The 20567-nt window shown below is 42.5% G+C and overlaps 1 protein-coding gene across 3 annotated transcripts in view; it reads right to left on the bottom strand.

The window, feature by feature from the left end:
• p4ha1a (prolyl 4-hydroxylase, alpha polypeptide I a) overlaps positions 1–20109 on the bottom strand; it is a 34284-nt gene extending 14175 nt beyond the window's left edge. For all 3 annotated transcript variants that reach the window (XM_017710583.2, XM_017710582.2, XM_037544052.1), the window contains exons 1-8: positions 20004–20109; positions 12422–12509; positions 10255–10351; positions 6620–6771; positions 6300–6437; positions 4697–4948; positions 3475–3671; positions 978–1154 (exon numbers count right to left, since the gene is read on the bottom strand). In XM_017710583.2, the coding sequence (XP_017566072.1) occupies positions 978–1154; positions 3475–3671; positions 4697–4948; positions 6300–6437; positions 6620–6771; positions 10255–10351; positions 12422–12509 (1101 nt within the window). In that variant the 5' untranslated portion in view covers positions 20004–20109. The remainder of the gene's footprint in view (positions 1–977; positions 1155–3474; positions 3672–4696; positions 4949–6299; positions 6438–6619; positions 6772–10254; positions 10352–12421; positions 12510–20003) is intronic.
• Between the last annotated feature and the right edge of the window lie 458 nt (positions 20110–20567).

The raw sequence follows: 20567 nt of genomic DNA on the forward strand, positions 1-20567 counted from the left end.
AGACTGGTGCGCAGACAGCTGTCACCATAGCAATGCAGACAACAGTCCTGCATAGCTAGTAGCTACCAGAAAAGTGAAGAGAAAAATTTAAGACGAACATCGACAATTCTGAGACTGAAGGGATTTACTTGCGTTTATAATCACTCCAGCTGCTTTCCTGACACATGTAATCTCCAACAAGAAACTGTCAAACACTAAAAAGAACTTCTTGTTCGAATCTTTCCACTCCACAAATGGTGCAGTAGTTACATATTGGTGCCCCAGGAACCATTTAAGATGGGAAGGGGAAAATATGACCAAGAGCCTGCAGAATGAGGAGTGGACTTTGGCCTTGAAAAGTCAAATGCTGACCAAGATTTTAAAAGAAAACATTCCACTTTTGTTAAACAGTTTCCTGCCAGAGATGTGAGAAAAGTGGCTGAGGTAAAGTTTAAAGTGGAGCAAAGTAAGTCTGCATTTTGCAGTACTGTTAGGCTTAAGGTAACAGAATAACAGCTAAATTAAACATTTCAACATATTTTCTACTCTTTTTAAAGTGAAGGTCATGTGTAAATCTAGTAGCCACTCCCATCTCTGTCATGTATACTGTGATTTCGTATCCTGTGCGAATGGGTCATAAACATTACACACGTTCTATTGTAAACTGGCGTTACCCACCTCCCCATGGAAAATGAATCCCGTCCACAAAACTACAGAAAGTGTAGATTCGTACTGGATTCCTACACAGCTCTCATCAGCAATCACTCACATTACAGCACCTCCCCAGGCAACACTAATCCAGCTCCAATATGCCCATAATCAAGTACTTTGTCTAGCATAGTTTGTCCTCTCTCAGTTCTGTGGTTCCCTAATTTTATCAAAATGCATTGGCTCATGAAGATTACGAAGTTGAATCTAATTCCAGACAGCTGCAACTGATGTTGAATGATGTACCTCATAATAATGTGCAGAGGCAGCAGGTCTGCTGCCGAACTCACCCTGGGCTTGGCCAGTTCCTTCACCTTCTCCATCTCTCTCTCGTTGATGATGTCGTGGTAGCGGACGATGCGTGGCCGGTCCCACTCGTCCTCCTGTTTCACCGGGCCAAGCAGGTAATACGGGTGTCTTTTGTTGTCAAAGAGGCGACAGAAGAGCCGGCTCTGTCTGCGCGGGGTCTGTGTGGTTAGATGGACAATGGGATTCAGAACTACAGACCAATACAGTAAGTTAAACAATATCAATAGCCCCATCAGCTGGTTTCAGTCAACAGCTACTCCAAACAATGATTATGATTGACATTGACATTAGTCCCTACAGTAATGTACCTGCAATGCTTCAGGACAGGGGGCAGTATATACACTGCAGTACAGTATTTGATGCACACATTTAGGCACAATCCCATTTCACCCCTTGCCCTACTTGGCCATTTTATCAATTATCCCTACCCTCTAATTTTGTGTGTTCATGCCTAAGAGGGTAGGTCGTCCTGATTTTTGTTGAGATAGAGGAGTAGGGTGAAGTATTAAGGCTACATGACCCTCCAACTGAAGGAAAGAAAACAGCAAGAGACCAAAGAAACCCACAAATGTGAGAATTTTCTCAGTTAAAAAAAATACAGTAACCACTGTACTACCTCAGTTTGTCATTTCAATATACACTATATTTCCAAAAGTATTCGTTTGTCTGCCTACACACGCATATGAAATTGAGTGAGATCCCATTCTTAATCCATTGGCGTCCACCCTTTGCAGCTACAACAGCATCAACTCTTCTGGGAAGGCTTTCCACAAGCGTTAGGAGTGTGGTTATGGAAATTTTTGACCATTCTTCCAGAAGCACATTTGTGAGGTCAGACGCTGATGTTGGACGAGAAGGCCTGGCTCACAGTCTCTGCTCTAATTTATCCCAAACGTGTTCTGTTGGGTTGAGGTCAGGACTCTGTGCAGGCCAATCAAGTTCTTCCATGCCAAACTCGCTCATCCATGTCTTTATGGATCTTGCTTTGTGCACTGGTGTGCAGTCATGTTGGAACAGGAAGGGGCCGCACCTGAAATGTTCCCACAAAGTTGGGAGCATGAAATTGTCCAAAATCTCTTGGATTAAGAGTTCCTTTAACTGGAACTAAGGGGCCGAGCCCAACTGAAAAACAACCCCACACCATAATGCCCCCCCCCCCCTCAACCAAATTTTACACTTGGCACAATGGTGATGTAAGGCTTGGATGTAGCTGCTCAGCCATGAAACTCTCAACTGGATGGTGAGTGAATACTTCTGGAAATATAGTGTATTATGGTCGCTCGTAGTAGTGCTGATGTCCCGGTAGCTGGCTAGATAAATTTCCCATTCCACCTTAAATGTTCCAGACTAGAGCTAGTTATAACACATCACCTCAGCTATTCAAATTACATAATAGGTAATTGGACACCACATGAAGACAGAATGAAGGAGGCCAGTTGATATTCAAAAGCTGGGCCTAGTGAGTTTAGTCTAACAGATTTCCTTCAGGTCATTCAGGTCAGAGTCTTTGAATTTTTCCTGCTTTGATGTGATTGTGAACCACAAAGCAGGGTTACGCACACACTCAAACACAAGAGCTGCCACCCAGTGAATAAACATAATGAGCTATGTCCACACCTGTCAGCGGAGCAGCAGAGCGGGCAGTGCCAAGGCATCTCAGTCTCTGTGCCAACTCAACACTCAGCAATAACAAGGCTACATTCACAATGTAGGCCTGATTGCTCAGAGAAAAGAGTCAAATCGATATCATTGCATCTTACCAACAACCAAAACATGAACAAAGTAGAAAAGTGTGTTTCCTGAAGAAAAAAATGGCAAGCAATTGGGCATGTTATTACTATCAACCCCCTATCAGGTTGATAGGGGGTTGTTAGGTGGCTGGTAGCACTGCTAATGTATCGCTAAGTGTTTGCAATTGTATGCCTTGTGGTTGCTAGGTGGTTGGTGTGGTATTCCACATGGGTGCTAGGGTGTTGCTAAAATTTTCCTATGTCATCCTTGGTGGTTGCTAAGGTGTTGCGAACCCATTGCTATGGTATTTTTGGCAGTTGCTAGGTAGCTGGTAAAGCATCCGGAGTGAGTCCTAAGGTGTTCTGCCGGTGGTTAAGGTGTTCCAGGTGTTGTCAAGCTGTTCTTATGTTATCCTCGGTGGTTGCTTCCTTCTGCTGTGGTGTCTTTGGTGCTTGGTAGGGTGTTGTTAGCAAGTTGCTATGGAGTTCCAAGTGGTTGCTATGGTGTTACTATGCAGATCCTATATTATCCCCGGTAGTTACTAGGGTGCTGCCAACTGTAGCTATGGTATCTGTAGTGGTTGCTAGGGTGTGGCTGACTGGTTGCTAAGATATTCCTTGTTTGTTGTATCCTCAGCTGTTCATGTTTAGGGTAAGGAAGTGAAAAAGGTCAGATGGATTAATATTTTTGCAGTAATTACTGGCACCAACTTATCAACTAATGAAGATAAACACAGTGAGTTCTCACCAGTTTGATCCCTTCTCCCCTGCAAAGCTGCTCGTACTTCCTCTTCTCTGGAAGGAAATTCTTCTTTTTGTCCACCTCCCTCTTCTCTCTCTCTTTTTTCTCCTCCTTTACTTTCTGCTCCCTCTCTACTTTCCTCTGCTTGGCCAGCTGGTACTCAAAGTACTTCAGGTTGCCGTTGGCTCTCTGATGATCTGGATCTGTACAGTATGAATTAGAATTAAGCAACAGAACACGAGAGGGAGTGTGTTGTCGCGAAATAACATCACGGCTGTGATTTTGTCGCCATAGATCATCACAGCCATGATGTTAATCACGATAGCACACAACTTTGAGTGTTCTACTGCTTTTATACAACAGTTAAATAAATAAAGTAATAAATAAATAAATAAATTGGGCCATGAACGCGGCGTTTAATATGTTTTAATGTTCGCAGTTCCTTCAGCCAGATTATAGTTCCTTAACATGCAGCTTGTTGCTATGTCAGAGTAACGAGCTCCACCCACTCGCTACACAGCTGGCAGTTCGTCCTCCAGCTCCACACAGACTGACAGTTTGGGAATTTAGTGTGGTCTGATCTTCAGAGTCTGACCAAATCGACTGTCGGTCAAATTTGATCTTAAAATTATCCATCTACTGTTTCTGCGCAAAGTAAGAAGTGAAAACGTTCAAATGGCTCCTACAGCTGTCAAAGCCGTTGCTTAGCAACGGCGTCTCAGCGGAGTGTTTACAGTGGTTGTGAAAAACCTGTGATGTTATGGTGAAATAACAGCGCGGTCAGAACGCTTCTCAACCAATCAGCTTGCGTGGCTGGAACTCACTGTTGTATAATTTTAGATAAACTAGTGTTCAAGTGTAACAGCGGTGTTGTTAAAAAATATTCTAGTTTCCTCAAACACTGCAGGCCAAGTTCTGACAAACTGGCCACTGAGCATGAGCATTACTAAAATAACAGCTGCTTGGTTTCACTATTTTTATATATTTTTTGATTAAATAAGAGTTTCTAAATATAAACTAAATGTCCATGTATAGAAACTAAGCTGCAAACACAGCCTGTACATAACATTGTTTGCATTATTTACAGGAAAAAAGCAGATTAGCCCTGCCCATCAATGCTGAAGTTGTAAGCAATGTGAATTATAAACCCATAAAAATGTCATAAAGGGACAGAGGGGAATATGACAAGAAAGATGTAGGGTCGGCCTTTTTATTGTCTAGAACTTACCCAGAGACAGAAGTCTCTTAGTGTATTCCAGTGCTCTCTCCAGTTCACCCTGCTGGTAGATGGAGTAGCTGAGGTAGTCCAGTACAGTCACTGTGTCAATGCTGGATTCCTCTCCTTCATCCAACTGTCGGAGAGCCTGCGCCATCCATAGCTCCGTGTGGTAGTAATCTGCTTCTGAGTATGCGATCTTCCCCAGCTCAAAACAGTCTTCCACTGTTAGAGAGCTCTTATAGGGCAGCTCTGAGGAAATGCCTGAAACAGCACACACACTTTTACAACCATACCTGATTAAAACAGCCCTACCTAGACGTGTTACAGTTATCAGGCTATCTTGATTAGCCTTGCAATAAACATACTGTCCCTTTATTAGAAACACCTACCTTGTACTTCCACTCACTGGCCACTTTATTTGAAACACCAACCTTCTACTTCTATTCCTTTCAATCCTCAATCGATTGTCACATTTCAAATCAAAATGAAAACTAGACCACTTGTCCAGGGGTCGCAACCCAAATGTTAAGTAGAGCCATTTTGTCAAAAATGCATACTTGTTTTGCTCTGCTTTAAGCTTTAACTCAGCTATAGCTTTTCTCACATCTCCAGCAGGAACCTTTTCCAAAAGTAGAACCGTTTCTTGTAAAATGTCTCTCAACGTTTGACTTTCTATGAGGCTGAAGTCCCTTCTCATTCGCAGCTTCTTGTGCAAATTTTCCCATTCCACCTTAAATGCTGCCTGAGAGGCCAGAATGTAACTGCTGCACCATTTAAGGTCTGAATTCTTGTTTCAGATTAAACGTTTCAGGAAACCAGCTGGGGTGATTATAAACACAAATTCCATTCGTCTCCAAATGATCAACATTTGTCTCAGATCTACTCTGTCTTTTTGTTAGCTAATAGCTATGCGAGGTTGTCTGGCTTGCTATGGTGATCAGCAGTCTGCGCGCCAGACTTCAGGTTTAAAGAGTGAATTAGCAGTTAAGCCAATGTTGCTGTGGAGCCGCAACAGGTCAGTAAAAGAGCCACACACTGCCAAGCTCTGGTCTAGTCTGTTGCACCTGATGTAGTAAGGTGGACACGACTGATTAGGCATGGGTAAGGAGTTGCCTGACTTGGTCAGTTGTATCAGATGAGTCTTGCAACAAGCCGTGTAGCAGCTGGTCCTGAGGCGTGAATGACTGCAACATGTTCCAAATTCCAGCAGCGCTCTTATTCGCCTTATTACCCGTTCCATCTTAAATGGTGCAGCAGTTACATAAAAGTGTCTGTACAGGTGCCAGAATGTAACTGCTGCTCCATTCAAGGTGGAACAGAAGAAAAAAAACCTGCCAAATGTTTATTTATGTATTGTTCCGTTTTGATTTGACTATTTTGCACAATATTTTTTTTCCAGATTTACTTTGGAACAGGTAAAAAGAACCCTTCAATCATGCAAAGGGTTCTTTGAGTGTTTATGGTTCTATACAGAATCACTTTCTTTACTAAAGAACCCTTGAAGCACCATCTTTCTTATGGGTGCAGTATTGGGGTTTTTCTGAGAAGATAAATGCTTTCTTTGTCTGGAAAAACAGCTTTTAATGTCCAGCACTGTATATACTAGACTTACCAGGCAGGTCACCAGTGGAGATGGTCTGTGTGTCCAGCTTGTAGGTGTCCTGCAGCCTGAGCAGCGCCTTGGCTGCTCCCGTCTGGTCCTCGTCGTTGGGGAAGTGCTGCCGCTGGATGGTCAGGTTGGAGATGAAACCTGAGTGAAGTTCAACTGTCACTTATAGTCACACAGTTTCCTGGACACAAATTACGACGGAGCATCGATCGTAACCTACAGAAGGTCAACTGTAGTTCAGGTTAGTCTAAAGTTTAAATTCATCCGTCAAGACCTTGACAGAAACTTGAAGGAGTCATGCAGAGAAGATCGGCAGCACTGACCATCAGACATGTCCCTGAGCACCAGGTTCTCCACCTCGCCCCACTCTGTGTTCAGCCTCTTCATCAGTTTGAAGGCGTTGACCGGGTGACCAAGGAAACCTTCGGGGTCCTGTGTCGCTGTGGCCGTTAAAGCGTCCAGTTTCTCGGCCCACCTGAGGGTCACACATAACAGCTTACAAAAACCCACTTATGCAATTTTCCTGAAGATTCTGACATTCAACAGTTTTCTGTTATTCGGGATTCGTTCTTAGGTAACAATAGAATCTACACACACTCAAGAGCACAAAGGTACATCGGACATCAATTTTGGCCCAATCCCATTTCACCCCTCGCCCTTTCCACTTAGCCCTTACCCCTCTGTTTTGCACATTAATGCCTAGGGGGTAGGACGTCCTGATTGTTGTTGGAATAGAAGGGTAAGGCGAAGTGTTAGTGTTAGGGCTACATGGCAGAGGCACACTCCAAACAGTGTGTTATGAAAAAAAAAGGAAAACTGGCAAGATGGTTGAACAAGAGACCAAGGAAACCCACAAATGTGAGATTTTTCTCTGTTAAAAAGTTACAATAACCACTGTATTATCTTGGTTTAATGTCATTTCAATGTATTATGGATAAAGTGAAAACCCCAAAGTACATCCTTCCCACCAATTCAATTTATTTTCTTAGGTATCATTTTCTTTTTAAAATCTACTTCTTGACCATTAGACACTTGATCATTTGACTGGGGGGGGGGGTTTGGACAATGCAAGTGATAGGGATACATGTAGAAACACGTCTGTTACAGCTGTATTTCAACTTAAAGCTTACCTTCAACAATACCTTAACTGAAACACTGTCACTAGCCAAGTTTCCAGGCAAAGGATTGTCCATTTAACTTTGGCAGAAATATTGTTTATCGATTCCAGAAATGTTCCAGAAATGTGACAGAACAGGAAACAGCTATTATGTCACTTGAGTTGAGTGAATAAGGTCCACAACAGTCAGTTTACTCATTCACTGATCCGTCTTCAGCGGCTAAAGGCTTGGTTGGTCACAGCTGGTTACACATTTATATAAACTCTTGCTGCCAGTGAACACTTTAGAGCTGATTCAGGCCCAGCAGCAGAACTAAATCATGAGTGGGGCATCTAGAAATGCTGGATGAGGCGGGGCAGACAGGGTGCAGCATATCCACACACAGCAAAAACAAAAACCCCTGAGGCACCACATATTATTCAGGAGAGAATCAAAAGTAAAGCAACATTTACAGCAATTCACCCAACGTCTGCTATCGTCCCACAACATACAGAATGTTCCTGCACTCAAATAATGCTGGATTATAAACAACCGAATATGGGTCATAGCCATAACCCAGCGATGGGTCACTATATAACAGAACACAGGCCAGGTTAATCTGTCCCAACATTTACCTGCACAGAACCTGTATTGCTAACAGTGTAGTGGAAAATTACTCTCACATACACTATATCACCCATTCAAATCATTGAATTCAGGTGTTCCAATCACTTCCATTGTATAAAACCAAGTACCTAGGCCTGCAGACCGCTGCTATAAACATTAGTGAAAGAATGGGTCGCTCTCAGGAACTCAGTGAATTCCAGCGTGGTACCGTGATCGGACGCCACCTGTGCCAAGTCCAGTCGTGAAATTTCCTCACTACTAAATATACCACAGTCAACTGTCCGTGGTATTATAACAAAGTGGAAGCGATTTGGGAACGACAGCAACTCAGTCACGAAGTGGTCGGCCACGGAAAATGACAGCGGATGCTGAGGCGCATAGTGTGCAGAGGTCACCAACTTTCTGCAGAGTCAATCGCTACAGACCTCCAAACTTCATGTGGCCTTCAGATCAGCTCAAGAACAGAGTAGAGAGCTTCATGGAATGGCCAAGCAGCTGCATCCAAGCCTTACATCACCAAGCACAATACAAAGCGTCCAATACACTGGTGCCGGCACTGGACTCTAGAGCAGTGAAGACGTGTTCTCTGGAGTGACGAATCACACTTCTCCATCTGGCAATCCGATGGACGAGTCCGAGTTTGACGGTTGCCAGGAGAGCAGTACTTGTCTGACTGCATTGTGCCAAGTGTGAAGGGGGAGGGGGGATTATGATGTGGGGTTGTTTTTCAGGAGTTGGGCTCGGCCCCTTAGTTCCAGTGAAAGGACCTCTTAATGCTTCTTTTTTTTTCTTTTTGGACAGTTTCATGTTCCCAACTTTGTGGGAACAGTTTGGGGAACGGCCCCTTCCTGTTCCAACATGACTGCGCACCAGTGCACAAAGCAGGTCCATAAAGACATGGATGAGCCAGTTTGGTGTGGAAGATCTTGACTGGCTTGCACAGAGTCCTGACCTCAACCTGATAGAAGACCTTTGGGATGAATTAGAGCGGAGACTGTGAGCCAAATCTTCTCGTCCAACATCAGTGTCTGACTTCACAAATGTGCTTCTGGAAGAACGGTCAAAAATACCCATAAACGCACTCCTAAACCTTGTGGAAAGCCTTCCCAGAAGAGTTGAAGCTGTTATAGCTGCAAAGGGTGAGCCGACATCATATTAAACCCTATGGATTAAGAATGGGATGTCACTGAACTTTATATGTGTGTGAAGGCAGACGAGCAATACTTTCGGTAATATAGTGTATGGACAAGTAATACTAAATAACCTTACTCTTTAATTCTCCTTTAATGCTGACCTGTTTTTCTTTATGGAAATGCAGCAAAAAAAAGCAATTTTGTGTTCTGTAGTCACCAGGTGGAGTAAGTGCAAATAGCCAGACCGTGTGGTTAATGTTATTTTACTTAGTGTAATTAGTCACAGTCATAAAATTATGAGAGAAATAACATTAATATCTAATTAAGCTTGACTTGGCATTCAGCTAAATATTGATAAATGTCACATAACGTGCTGCAGCCACCAGTGATCCTCTAGTAAGAGAGTGGAAACATTATAGTGTGCTAACAGCATGTAAATTATCCCAACCAGAAAAATAAAGCACCTGTCTTAATTCCACTAAGTAGAAATCAGTAGGTCTATAATTCATGGAAGTTAATGCTTTCAGTGCTGCTGCCTCACAAGGGGCCAGTTAACCAACTTTAATCAATAAAAGTGGTGCATTCAAACACTTCTATGTTAATTAGCATAGCCTTCTCTATTGGCGGTATGTGGCAAGCAGAGGCAAGACACAAAGTTAATTTTAACTTTGTTTTTTTACCGGTTGCCTCTACAGAAGCATGTACAGATAGCAGTGGGTTAAGTGGGGCATGATGACTGGCTAGGTGGGCACAGCCCCACTAAATGACCCCTGATGCCAGAGCTGACTTTTTGTGATATTATCTAATCTGGTTGTGTCTGCTTCACAGTGCAATGGATAACGTAAAGAGGGAGCATGGCCTGATGTTGCATCCCCTCCTTTTGAAGTGGACAATCGTAAACATGTGTTCCCACCAGCAATGAGCAACCAACGTTCACAGACTGAGAGTCTCAATTCGGCCTCTGACTAAAGCTCATATGTTTGGTGCACAACTGAATATAGAGGTAGAACGTTCACACCTGTCAAAACAAGCCATACTGAAGAGCTGGGTTAAAAACATGGAAGATGTAAAAACAGCCTTAATGTCGGAGGCACAACTCACTGTTTAACCTGCTCCAGCTTGCTCTCTTCTGCTTTGATGTAGTCTTTCAGGGAGGTCACCAGATCCTTCTCCGTAAACAGTAGGTCTGTCATCTGGCCTGCAAACACAACAGAGTGGACACAAGAAAGGGGCAACAAACATTTAAAACATTCTTAAATTAAAGAATTCATCCCGATCAAACCGCCTTTAAAACATTCTAAATCTACAGAATTCATCCCGATCAAACCGCCTGTAAAACATTCTAAATCTACAGAATTCATCCCGATCAAACCGCCTGTAAAACATTCTAAATCTACAGAATTCATCCCGATCAAACCGCCTGTAAAACATTCTAAATCTACAGAATTCATCCCGATCAAACCGCCTGTAAAACATTCTAAATCTACAGAATTCATCCCGATCAAACCGCCTGTAAAACATTCTAAATCTACAGAATTCATCCCGATCAAACCGCCTGTAAAACATTCTAAATCTACAGAATTCATCCCGATCAAACCGCCTGTAAAACATTCTAAATCTACAGAATTCATCCCGATCAAACCGCCTGTAAAACATTCTAAATCTACAGAATTCATCCCGAGCAAACCGCCTGTAAAACATTCTAAATCTACAGAATTCATCCCGAGCAAACCGCCTGTAAAACATTCTAAATCTACAGAATTCATCCCGATCAAACCGCCTTTAAAACATTCTAAATCTACAGAATTCATCCCGATCAAACCGCCTGTAAAACATTCTAAATCTACAGAATTCATCCCGATCAAACCGCCTGTAAAACATTCTAACACTACAGAATTCATCCCGATCAAACCGCCTTTAAAACATTCTAACACTACAGAATTCATCCCGATCAAACCGCCTTTAAAACATTCTAAATCTACAGAATTCATCCCGATCAAACCGCCTGTAAAACATTCTAAATCTACAGAATTCATCCCGATCAAACCGCCTGTAAAACATTCTAAATCTACAGAATTCATCCCGATCAAACCGCCTGTAAAACATTCTAAATCTACAGAATTCATCCCGATCAAACCGCCTGTAAAACATTCTAAATCTACAGAATTCATCCCGATCAAACCGCCTGTAAAACATTCTAAATCTACAGAATTCATCCCGATCAAACCGCCTGTAAAACATTCTAAATCTACAGAATTCATCCCGATCAAACCGCCTGTAAAACATTCTAAATCTACAGAATTCATCCCGATCAAACCGCCTGTAAAACATTCTAAATCTACAGAATTCATCCCGATCAAACCGCCTGTAAAACATTCTAAATCTACAGAATTCATCCCGATCAAACCGCCTGTAAAACATTCTAAATCTACAGAATTCATCCCGATCAAACCGCCTGTAAAACATTCTAAATCTACAGAATTCATCCCGATCAAACCGCCTGTAAAACATTCTAAATCTACAGAATTCATCCCGATCAAACCGCCTGTAAAACATTCTAAATCTACAGAATTCATCCCGATCAAACCGCCTGTAAAACATTCTAAATCTACAGAATTCATCCCGATCAAACCGCCTGTAAAACATTCTAAATCTACAGAATTCATCCCGATCAAACCGCCTGTAAAACATTCTAACACTACAGAATTCATCCCGATCAAACCGCCTGTAAAACATTCTAACACTACAGAATTCATCCCGATCAAACCGCCTGTAAAACATTCTAAATCTACAGAATTCATCCCGATCAAACCGCCTGTAAAACATTCTAAATCTACAGAATTCATCCCGATCAAACCGCCTGTAAAACATTCTAAATCTACAGAATTCATCCCGATCAAACCGCCTATAAAACATTCTAAATCTACAGAATTCATCCTGGCAAACTGCCTTTAGAATTTCAGAATGCATTTAGAATGTGCCAAAAGCGGTTTGGTCGGTGTGAATTCTTCGGTTTTAAAATGTGTGGTCGTTCTGAATCATCTAGTTTCAGGAAGTTTTAGAAGGTAGATTGATCGGTGTGAATTCTCAGATTTTAGAATAAAACATTCATACTAATCAAACTGCCTTTAAAACATTTTTAAACTGTCTTGTCACACGAGGGCATGCAAACGGGACTAAAGAGATCCACTAATGAGCCGATGTTTGTAAAGGTTGGTGTAGTTCTGTCACTGATCTGCTCTTTGTTTCTTCTTGTAAAAGGCCTCACCGATGGAAGTGAAGAAGTCATTGTTAGCCGAGTTCTTGTGGAGCAGGCAGCTGATCAGCAACACACACCACACACTCCGAACCTCCATCTACACACACAGAGAGAGAGAGAGAGAGAGAGAGAGAGAGAGAGAGAGAGAGAGAGATTGAACACAAAAGGTCTAGTCTTCCAAGGTTTTTCTCCAAAGTTTTCTGAGAACAATAAAACAAAAGACTGGAGACGAGACGGGGTGTGTGGAGTCAATACAATTTAGAAAATACAATTTCACTGGATTATGGTACAATTATACTGGTAACATGCCACTTTAATGTTTGCTAATCGATCATTAATTATATAATAATCGGCTATTAATTTCCCATTATTTAGTTATTAGTTAACTCTTCATTAAGCATTAGTTATAACTTAATAACTTAATAAGCACTTATCACTTAGTAATTGAGTACATCGTTAGTTAATATGTTGTTAGCTTATGGCCTACTTGCTCATCAACTGCTGCGAATTACATTATTAAAGAACTTAAGTATTTTTATTCATATAAAGAAGTAACCCGTTAGTCCCGTTAATTATCTGTGAACTTTCCATCACCTCCGTATATTCAGTTGCTTCACTTTTCTCACATTGGTTCTTGTTCATTAAAGATGCTCATGGTCACATCTGAACATAAGATGAGCGCACACAAATTCACTGATGGATTTGTTATTCATCACTTTCATCTTTGGCATATCTGTACAAACTAACTCATATCTGCCAATAGTGCATGTAAATTTGGGCATAAATGCTGGATATGTGGCTAACTAACCAAAACATAATCTGAAAAATCAGAACAGTAGAAAATATCAATAATACTAATTTGTGTACGTGACAGTCCAGTACAATATCATGTAAATGATATGTAAATGAGGTGCTGGTAGGCTGGTTTCATGCACTGAAGCTGATTCATCATTTATGCTCAAATCTCTATTGGTTTCCACTTCGTACAAAATTGTTATGAATCAGACGCAGAGCAGTTCGTACCTTATAAACGGCAAAAAAAACTTTCTTTTTTACGCAACTTTGATGATTAATGGCCATTAGATCTTTACATTTTCACCATGAATTGGTTTTTACTCTTAATTAATCGCTATTAACTGCTTTTCTGTCCCTCCAGGTAAAGTGACAACCTTTAACCTTTAGACACGGCTGCTTACGGATACGCTAATTGTACTTGTTTTTGTGTTCCCTTAAGGAAAGTGGAAAACACACATACTTTCTCAAATCACATGTTTATTCTGAATGATTTTACTCGATAAACCAAACAGAAATCAGGAACCGTTCAGCTTCTTTATTAAAAACAAAACTTTTCATCTTTTCTTTTTTCTTATAGTTTACGTTTTACATATTGCATATTTGTGTTTAAAAAGAAGAATGATCCACCACCCAAACAGTACCTGCTCTGTGAGGATGCATGGGGGTCCTGACCACTGAAGAACAGGGTAAAAGGGGGCTAACAAAGTATCAGAGAAACAGATGAACTACAGTCTGTAACTGTAGAACTACAAAGTGCAGCTATACAGTAAGTGGAGCTGATAAAATGGACAATGAGTGTAGAAACAAGGAGGTGGTCATCATGTTATGCCTGATTGGTGTAGATTGTTTAAGACTGTTTTATTTTGCTGTTTATTAGAGCTAATAAACAAGGGGAATTTTCAGCCTATGAAAACTGGTATCTGCATTGTTCATAAAACTTTAGACACAACAGATGATGAATATGCAAAGTCACAGTGATTGGCACTGGCGGCCTGTCCAGGGTGTATCCTGCCTTCCGCCCGAAGACTGCTGGGATAGGCTCCAGCACCCCCCTGCGACCCTGACGGAGAAGCGGCTTAGAAAATGGATGGATGGACAGTGATTGGCTCCTGCAGTTTAAATACTCTGAGTCCTCTGAGCCATAAAGGCTGGTCCACTCTGTGAGCCAGACAACCCAACAATGCAGCGTCTAAAGGCCTTGCAAAAACAGTCAAACTTACAGCCCGACAGCCAAGCCACAGCTGCACTGACCTCGATTCCTCCATACAAACACAGAGATCACACAATCACTGTCCTCACTTCACCAGCTCAGTTACATAGCACCCCTTTAAAATGCTTTTGTGAAAGAAAGAAAGCCCTGAGAATGAAAGTGAAGGACTCAGTTGGGTGGATCTGATGTGCTATATCACACAAGCTGCTTTGAGGAAGCAGAAGGACATTTTCAAGCCAACTCCATTTCAAGTGTACACCATTACCAATCTCCAATCAGCTGTCCAATCATGACACCTTCACCTTAAGCTTGTAAAATCGGAATTTCTGACCTCCAACTTGGACAACGCAAGCGAATTCCCACTCAAGGCTTCAGCATCATTCTTGCGAAGATGACGTTTGCCTGGCTTCAAGTAGGGGCACTCATGGGCTGGAGGTTAGGGAACCGGAATCAGGGATCGACAGTCCATGACTGAGGTGTCCTTGAGCAAGGCACCTAACCCCCAACTGCTCCCCGGGCAATACAGATAGGGCTGCCCACCACTCCAGGCAAGTGTGCTCACTGCCTAATAGTGTGTGCGCTCACTAGTGTGTATGTGGCGTTTCACTTCACGGATGGGTTAAATGCGAAGGTGAAATTTCAAATAAGGGTCACTTAATCTTAAAACGCAAAAAAGCCTGTGACTGGTCCGTGAAAAAGAGGCGTGCCATAAAACAAAGATAGACGACTTTAAGGGGCTTCGTTTCACAAAAAGCATGCTAATCGCTTTGGCAGACACATCAGTGTTATACTGTGAAACACGCATTTGTTAAATAAACAAAGAATACCTCCTAAATTTAAGTTAAGCCTGTTATTCAGCAGTACTAACTAGTAATGAGCACCAAAACATACAGGTCAGCTTATCTTCAGGTTCACAAGAGGACGAGGCTGAAGATGCCGGCTTCTTGTTTGAATTTCCCCGTTCCACCTTAAATGGTGGCAGCATTCTGGACTCGCATGTCGCCATAGAACTGTGAACTAGTCATGAAACTTGTTATAAAATGTCATAGCATCACCTGCATTAGTGGAGCAACTGCGACAGCCAACACGAAACTGCAGTAAGTACGCGATTCTGTAATTTCCCGAAGCCGCTTTCTTCTCCACGCAATCCTCAAGAATTTCGTATCGTTGACCACTAGGGGGCAAATAGGATCAAAGCATTTGAGCCCTATGTAGCAGGAATGCTGCCATTGTGTGTTCTAGCACCAAAATACTGTCGCACTTCCACTCTTATTTATTTTTTTAAAAGATAAACCGTGTAACCTTTTGGTCAATAGTGGACAACACCTGCCAACAATGAAAGTATTTGACCTTGGCTTTTCATGAGGGCTTACAACTGGAAAACATGATGCCTATGTTCACCCTGCTTCTTTGCCAACGTTAATCTCTTGTATTTTGCGCTTCTTTTTCACGTGGCCTAAAGGCAGTCTGATTTTTACGGACCACAAACATGCATGTCAAGTTTTGAAAACAAGCACACGCATAATCTTTCACATCACATCTTAAAGTGACTGCGTTGCTGCAAATTTTCCAACTGAAGCCTGTTCGATTTCCTGCATTGTACGGATGCGTTAAAAATCAGGCTGACCAATCAGAGCTCGACTGTCAAGGTTGCAGGCCAAACAAATGTGCATCAAGATGCCGCAGCAGAGCACAACAGCTTATGCGACAAACGCGCCGACTACAAACGTGGAAGGCAATGGCGCTAAGTACGTCCTGACAGCTAGTCAGTCGTTTTCACTTCATCCAGGTGGATTCTAGTCCTGAGGTCACTAATAGGATGAATCCAGAGCCACTCGCTGTGCTATGCGGACCTGGACCTATAACCAATAAACTATGGTTAATTATTTTATTTCAATCGGGTGGTCCTGTTTTTATTGGCGTATCATTTCTAGTCATTAAGGTACCAGTTTAGCAGCCCGGGAGCCTCACAGACCAAACACACGTGTGGTAAATATCACACCTGACGCTACTCAGCCAATCAGATCTGTGCATTACCATGAGCCCTGAGACTTGAGTGAGTAACGCACACACAGGGGAGGGACGAGGCGAGAAACAGCAGTCGGAGAAGAAAGTGAGTCAGAGGGAAGTTATTTCACATGACATGCTCTAAAAAAAACAAATATTGCTGAAATATGCACTTTTATTTGATTTGACATTCAGTTGTTGACAGTATAAGATGTCGATATTCCTACTAGGCTACTTCAGTAAACAGTATATGTCACAATCATAATGCAAGTCAGACTTTATGGTGTTCCGGACCCCTTCACTTAAGGACATTTTCTCTGACTGGACCTTACTGAATCATAATTAATGACCTCTGTCCTAGTTTGTTCATGCCTACGAAGACCTCCTTCTTTCACTAATGAGAGAGGCAGCAAGCACAAACAGAGCTTTGAATCCCCCCACCGACATATGAAAGCACCACCGGAATCATTATACAGCTTCGGCTCCTGTATTAGGTGGTCTTGCATGTGTTTGTTGTAGCTTTAAAGAAAAATTATGAATATATCATCGCTGCTAATCAAGGGATGCCTTTCTTTTGTATCCTTCATCGTCTACCTGCATTTTCAGAGTGAAACAAAAAAGACGTTGGGACTGTGAAGGTCCCACTACGTTATCAATCGTATTTGTTTTTCTGTCCGAAAAATCCTTCTTGGTGTGAACAGGCCTAATGTTGCCGCTGACTCCCCGCATGGGGGAAAGTGACAAGCATACCCACAGCCGCTAACCAACGAACACGCATATCTTTTTCTACTACCGCGAGTCTGCCTCGCTGTCGTCACATGATCTAAATGTGGCGCTGCCCATGGGAGGATGTGGGGCCACCATTGATACAATAGTTTATACAAGCTAAAGAAATTCGAGTCTATGTTACATATGAAACTTAAATACAATGGCAACTTTTATACAAAGTGTTTCAGGTTTTTTGTCGTAAACGTCACTTATTTCTCCTTTAAACTTGCAAATTGTTGCCATTAAACTTGCAGCAGATGTTGCCAGAAGGACTCAAAGATTTGAGGAAAACATCTAAATGCGATTTTACTGACCAATATTACGACTGCTATTTAAATTGCGATTACTATATATAGATTAATGTATCAATTTTTGGGCCAATATCTACCTTTTTCTGGCTTCAGGCTCAAATGATAACTGCAGTAATGATCCTACCAGTTAGTGGTGGTTGTGAGGTCACAGCACATGGTGTCTAAGGCTAATGGCCGTCTCCAGGTCCTACACTACCCCATGTTATAAACACAGTCTGCTGTGTCTGAGGCAGGCCCTCTCTGCCTCAGGAATGTGATCAGGTCATGTGACTGGTCTGGACTGTGAGGACTGAATGCATGAAGGCATGCTCAACAGCCCCCAGGTAATCCTGCAGAGTAACACGAGGCCAGTGAAGGTAAGAAAGGAGCACTGTGGACACGTAGATGGATGTGTGCTCAGTCTTCCTTTCCCGCTGAGCAGCGGACACCTGCTACACAGCCGCATCATTAACCTTTAGGAGTGTAGATTCAACCCAGTGACCAGGAATGCAGCAACTGCCTGTATATGAGCTCAACAAATTCATTATCATAACTAGTTTTGATGTTCAGATATTACTACTGGGCAGTGATGTTACACAAGCTGCCTCACACTGAGCCACAGTGACGTCACCGTGGGCCGGCATACATTAACGTCACCGTGGGCCGGCGCACGTACGAATGCTGAACAAAACTGACCTACAAATGATCCACACTGACACATACCATCACCATAAACACAACACCAAATATCTTAAACGCACTACCACCAAGCACAACGCTACTACCAAACCCAACAATCTAAACAAACACCAGCATCAAACATAACACCTTATACACACCACCACCAAAAACAACACTGTTAACACAAACAACCACAAACATTGTAAACACAGCCCTTCACCCAACCCACCATCCTAAACCCACCACTATCACTTAACCCAACACCCTAAATATAATGGCTACCACCAAAAAGAACACCATAAACCCACCAGCAGACACCAGCAAGCCAAACACTGTCAGCACAACCCATCACCAAACCCAACACCTTTAGCACACCATCATCACCAAACCCAACACTGTAAACACAACCCACACAACCACTAAAAACAACACCCTAAATACACCACCACAAAACACCCTAAACGCACACGACCACTAAACACAACACCCTAAACACACACCACCACTAAACACCCTAAACACACACCACCACTAAACACCCTAAACACACACCACCAATAAACACCCTAAACACACACCACCACTAAACACAACACCCTAAACACACACCACCACTAAACACCCTAAACACACACCACCACTAAACACCCTAAACACACACCACCACTAAACACCCTAAACACACACCACCACTAAACACAACACCCTAAATACACCACCCTAAACACACACGACCACTAAACACCCTAAACACACACGACCACTAAACACCCTAAACGCACACGACCACTAAACACCCTAAACGCACACGACCACTAAACACAACACCCTAAACGCACACGACCACTAAACACAACACCCTAAACACACACCACCACTAAACACCCTAAACACACACCACCACTAAACACCCTAAACACACACCACCACTAAACACCCTAAACACACACCACCACTAAACACAACACCCTAAATACACCACCCTAAACACACACGACCACTAAACACCCTAAACACACACGACCACTAAACACCCTAAACGCACACGACCACTAAACACCCTAAACGCACACGACCACTAAACACCCTAAACGCACACGACCACTAAACACAACACCCTAAACGCACACGACCACTAAACACAACACCCTAAACACACACCACCACAAAACACCCTAAACGCACACGACCACTAAACACAACACCCTAAATACACCACCACAAAACACCCTAAACGCACACAACCACTAAACACAACACCCTAAACACACACCACCACTAAACACCCTAAACACACACCACCACTAAACACCCTAAACACACACCACCAATAAACACCCTAAACACACACCACCACTAAACACAACACCCTAAATACACCACCCTAAACACACACGACCACTAAACACCCTAAACACACACGACCACTAAACACCCTAAACACACACGACCACTAAACACCCTAAACACACACCACCACTAAACACCCTAAACACACACTTCCACTAAACACAACACCCTAAACACACACCACCACAAAACACCCTAAAAACACACGACCACTAAACACAACACCCTAAAAACAAATGACCACTAAACATAACACCCCAAAAACACACCACAACAAAACACACACATGATCAAACTCAAAAGCCTGAAGACACTCAAGTGAAAGTGTATGAATCAGTTCCACCAAACAGCAAGTCAAAACAGCCCAGCCAGTCAGCCCCCAGCCCGGAGGAAATTTCTAGACTCTCTCTCCACCAACCTACATAAATATCCTTTAATAGCAGATATAAACACGTTCCCAACGCCAAAACTTTCCAACACACACACTTACGGCACTTCTCCGGATTTTCTTCGCAACACAATCGATATTTTCCTTCCTCTCTCGCTACGTGTAGCCCACACTGTGGTTTTTTTCACACCCGTATTCTGGAAAGCTCTACGAATTACCAGTATAGCCTCCTGCTCTGCGATTGGCTAGCAGCTCATTTTTCACAAGGGACCCGCCCATTATTGTGACGCAGTAGCCAATCACAGCGTAGATGGGAGTTTTTTTTCTGAAATATGGGTAGAAAGTAAAATAACTGCTTGTAAAACAGTTCATGCAAAGGGGAACAGCCTCACGCAGGTTTATACGATGTTGCAAGGTACAAAAACTGTGCGCACAGAAAGAGGAAATGTGAGAAATATAATCGGCGTTGTTTATCTTTCACACATTTTCCCCAAATGTGAAAGAAAGCTAAACGTTTTACTTTTCAGTTTGCATGCTGGTTAAGTATGTGAATGCTGTTTTTTAGGATTTAACCAGAATTAGGACATTTGTTTTATGCGGATTGCCGTCTGTTTTATTAACAAACGAAATACATTAATTCGCCATTCTTAAAACCAGCAGTGGTCA

This window comes from Pygocentrus nattereri, chromosome 13 (assembly GCF_015220715.1).
Source record: "Pygocentrus nattereri isolate fPygNat1 chromosome 13, fPygNat1.pri, whole genome shotgun sequence".
NCBI lineage: Eukaryota > Metazoa > Chordata > Actinopteri > Characiformes > Serrasalmidae > Pygocentrus > Pygocentrus nattereri.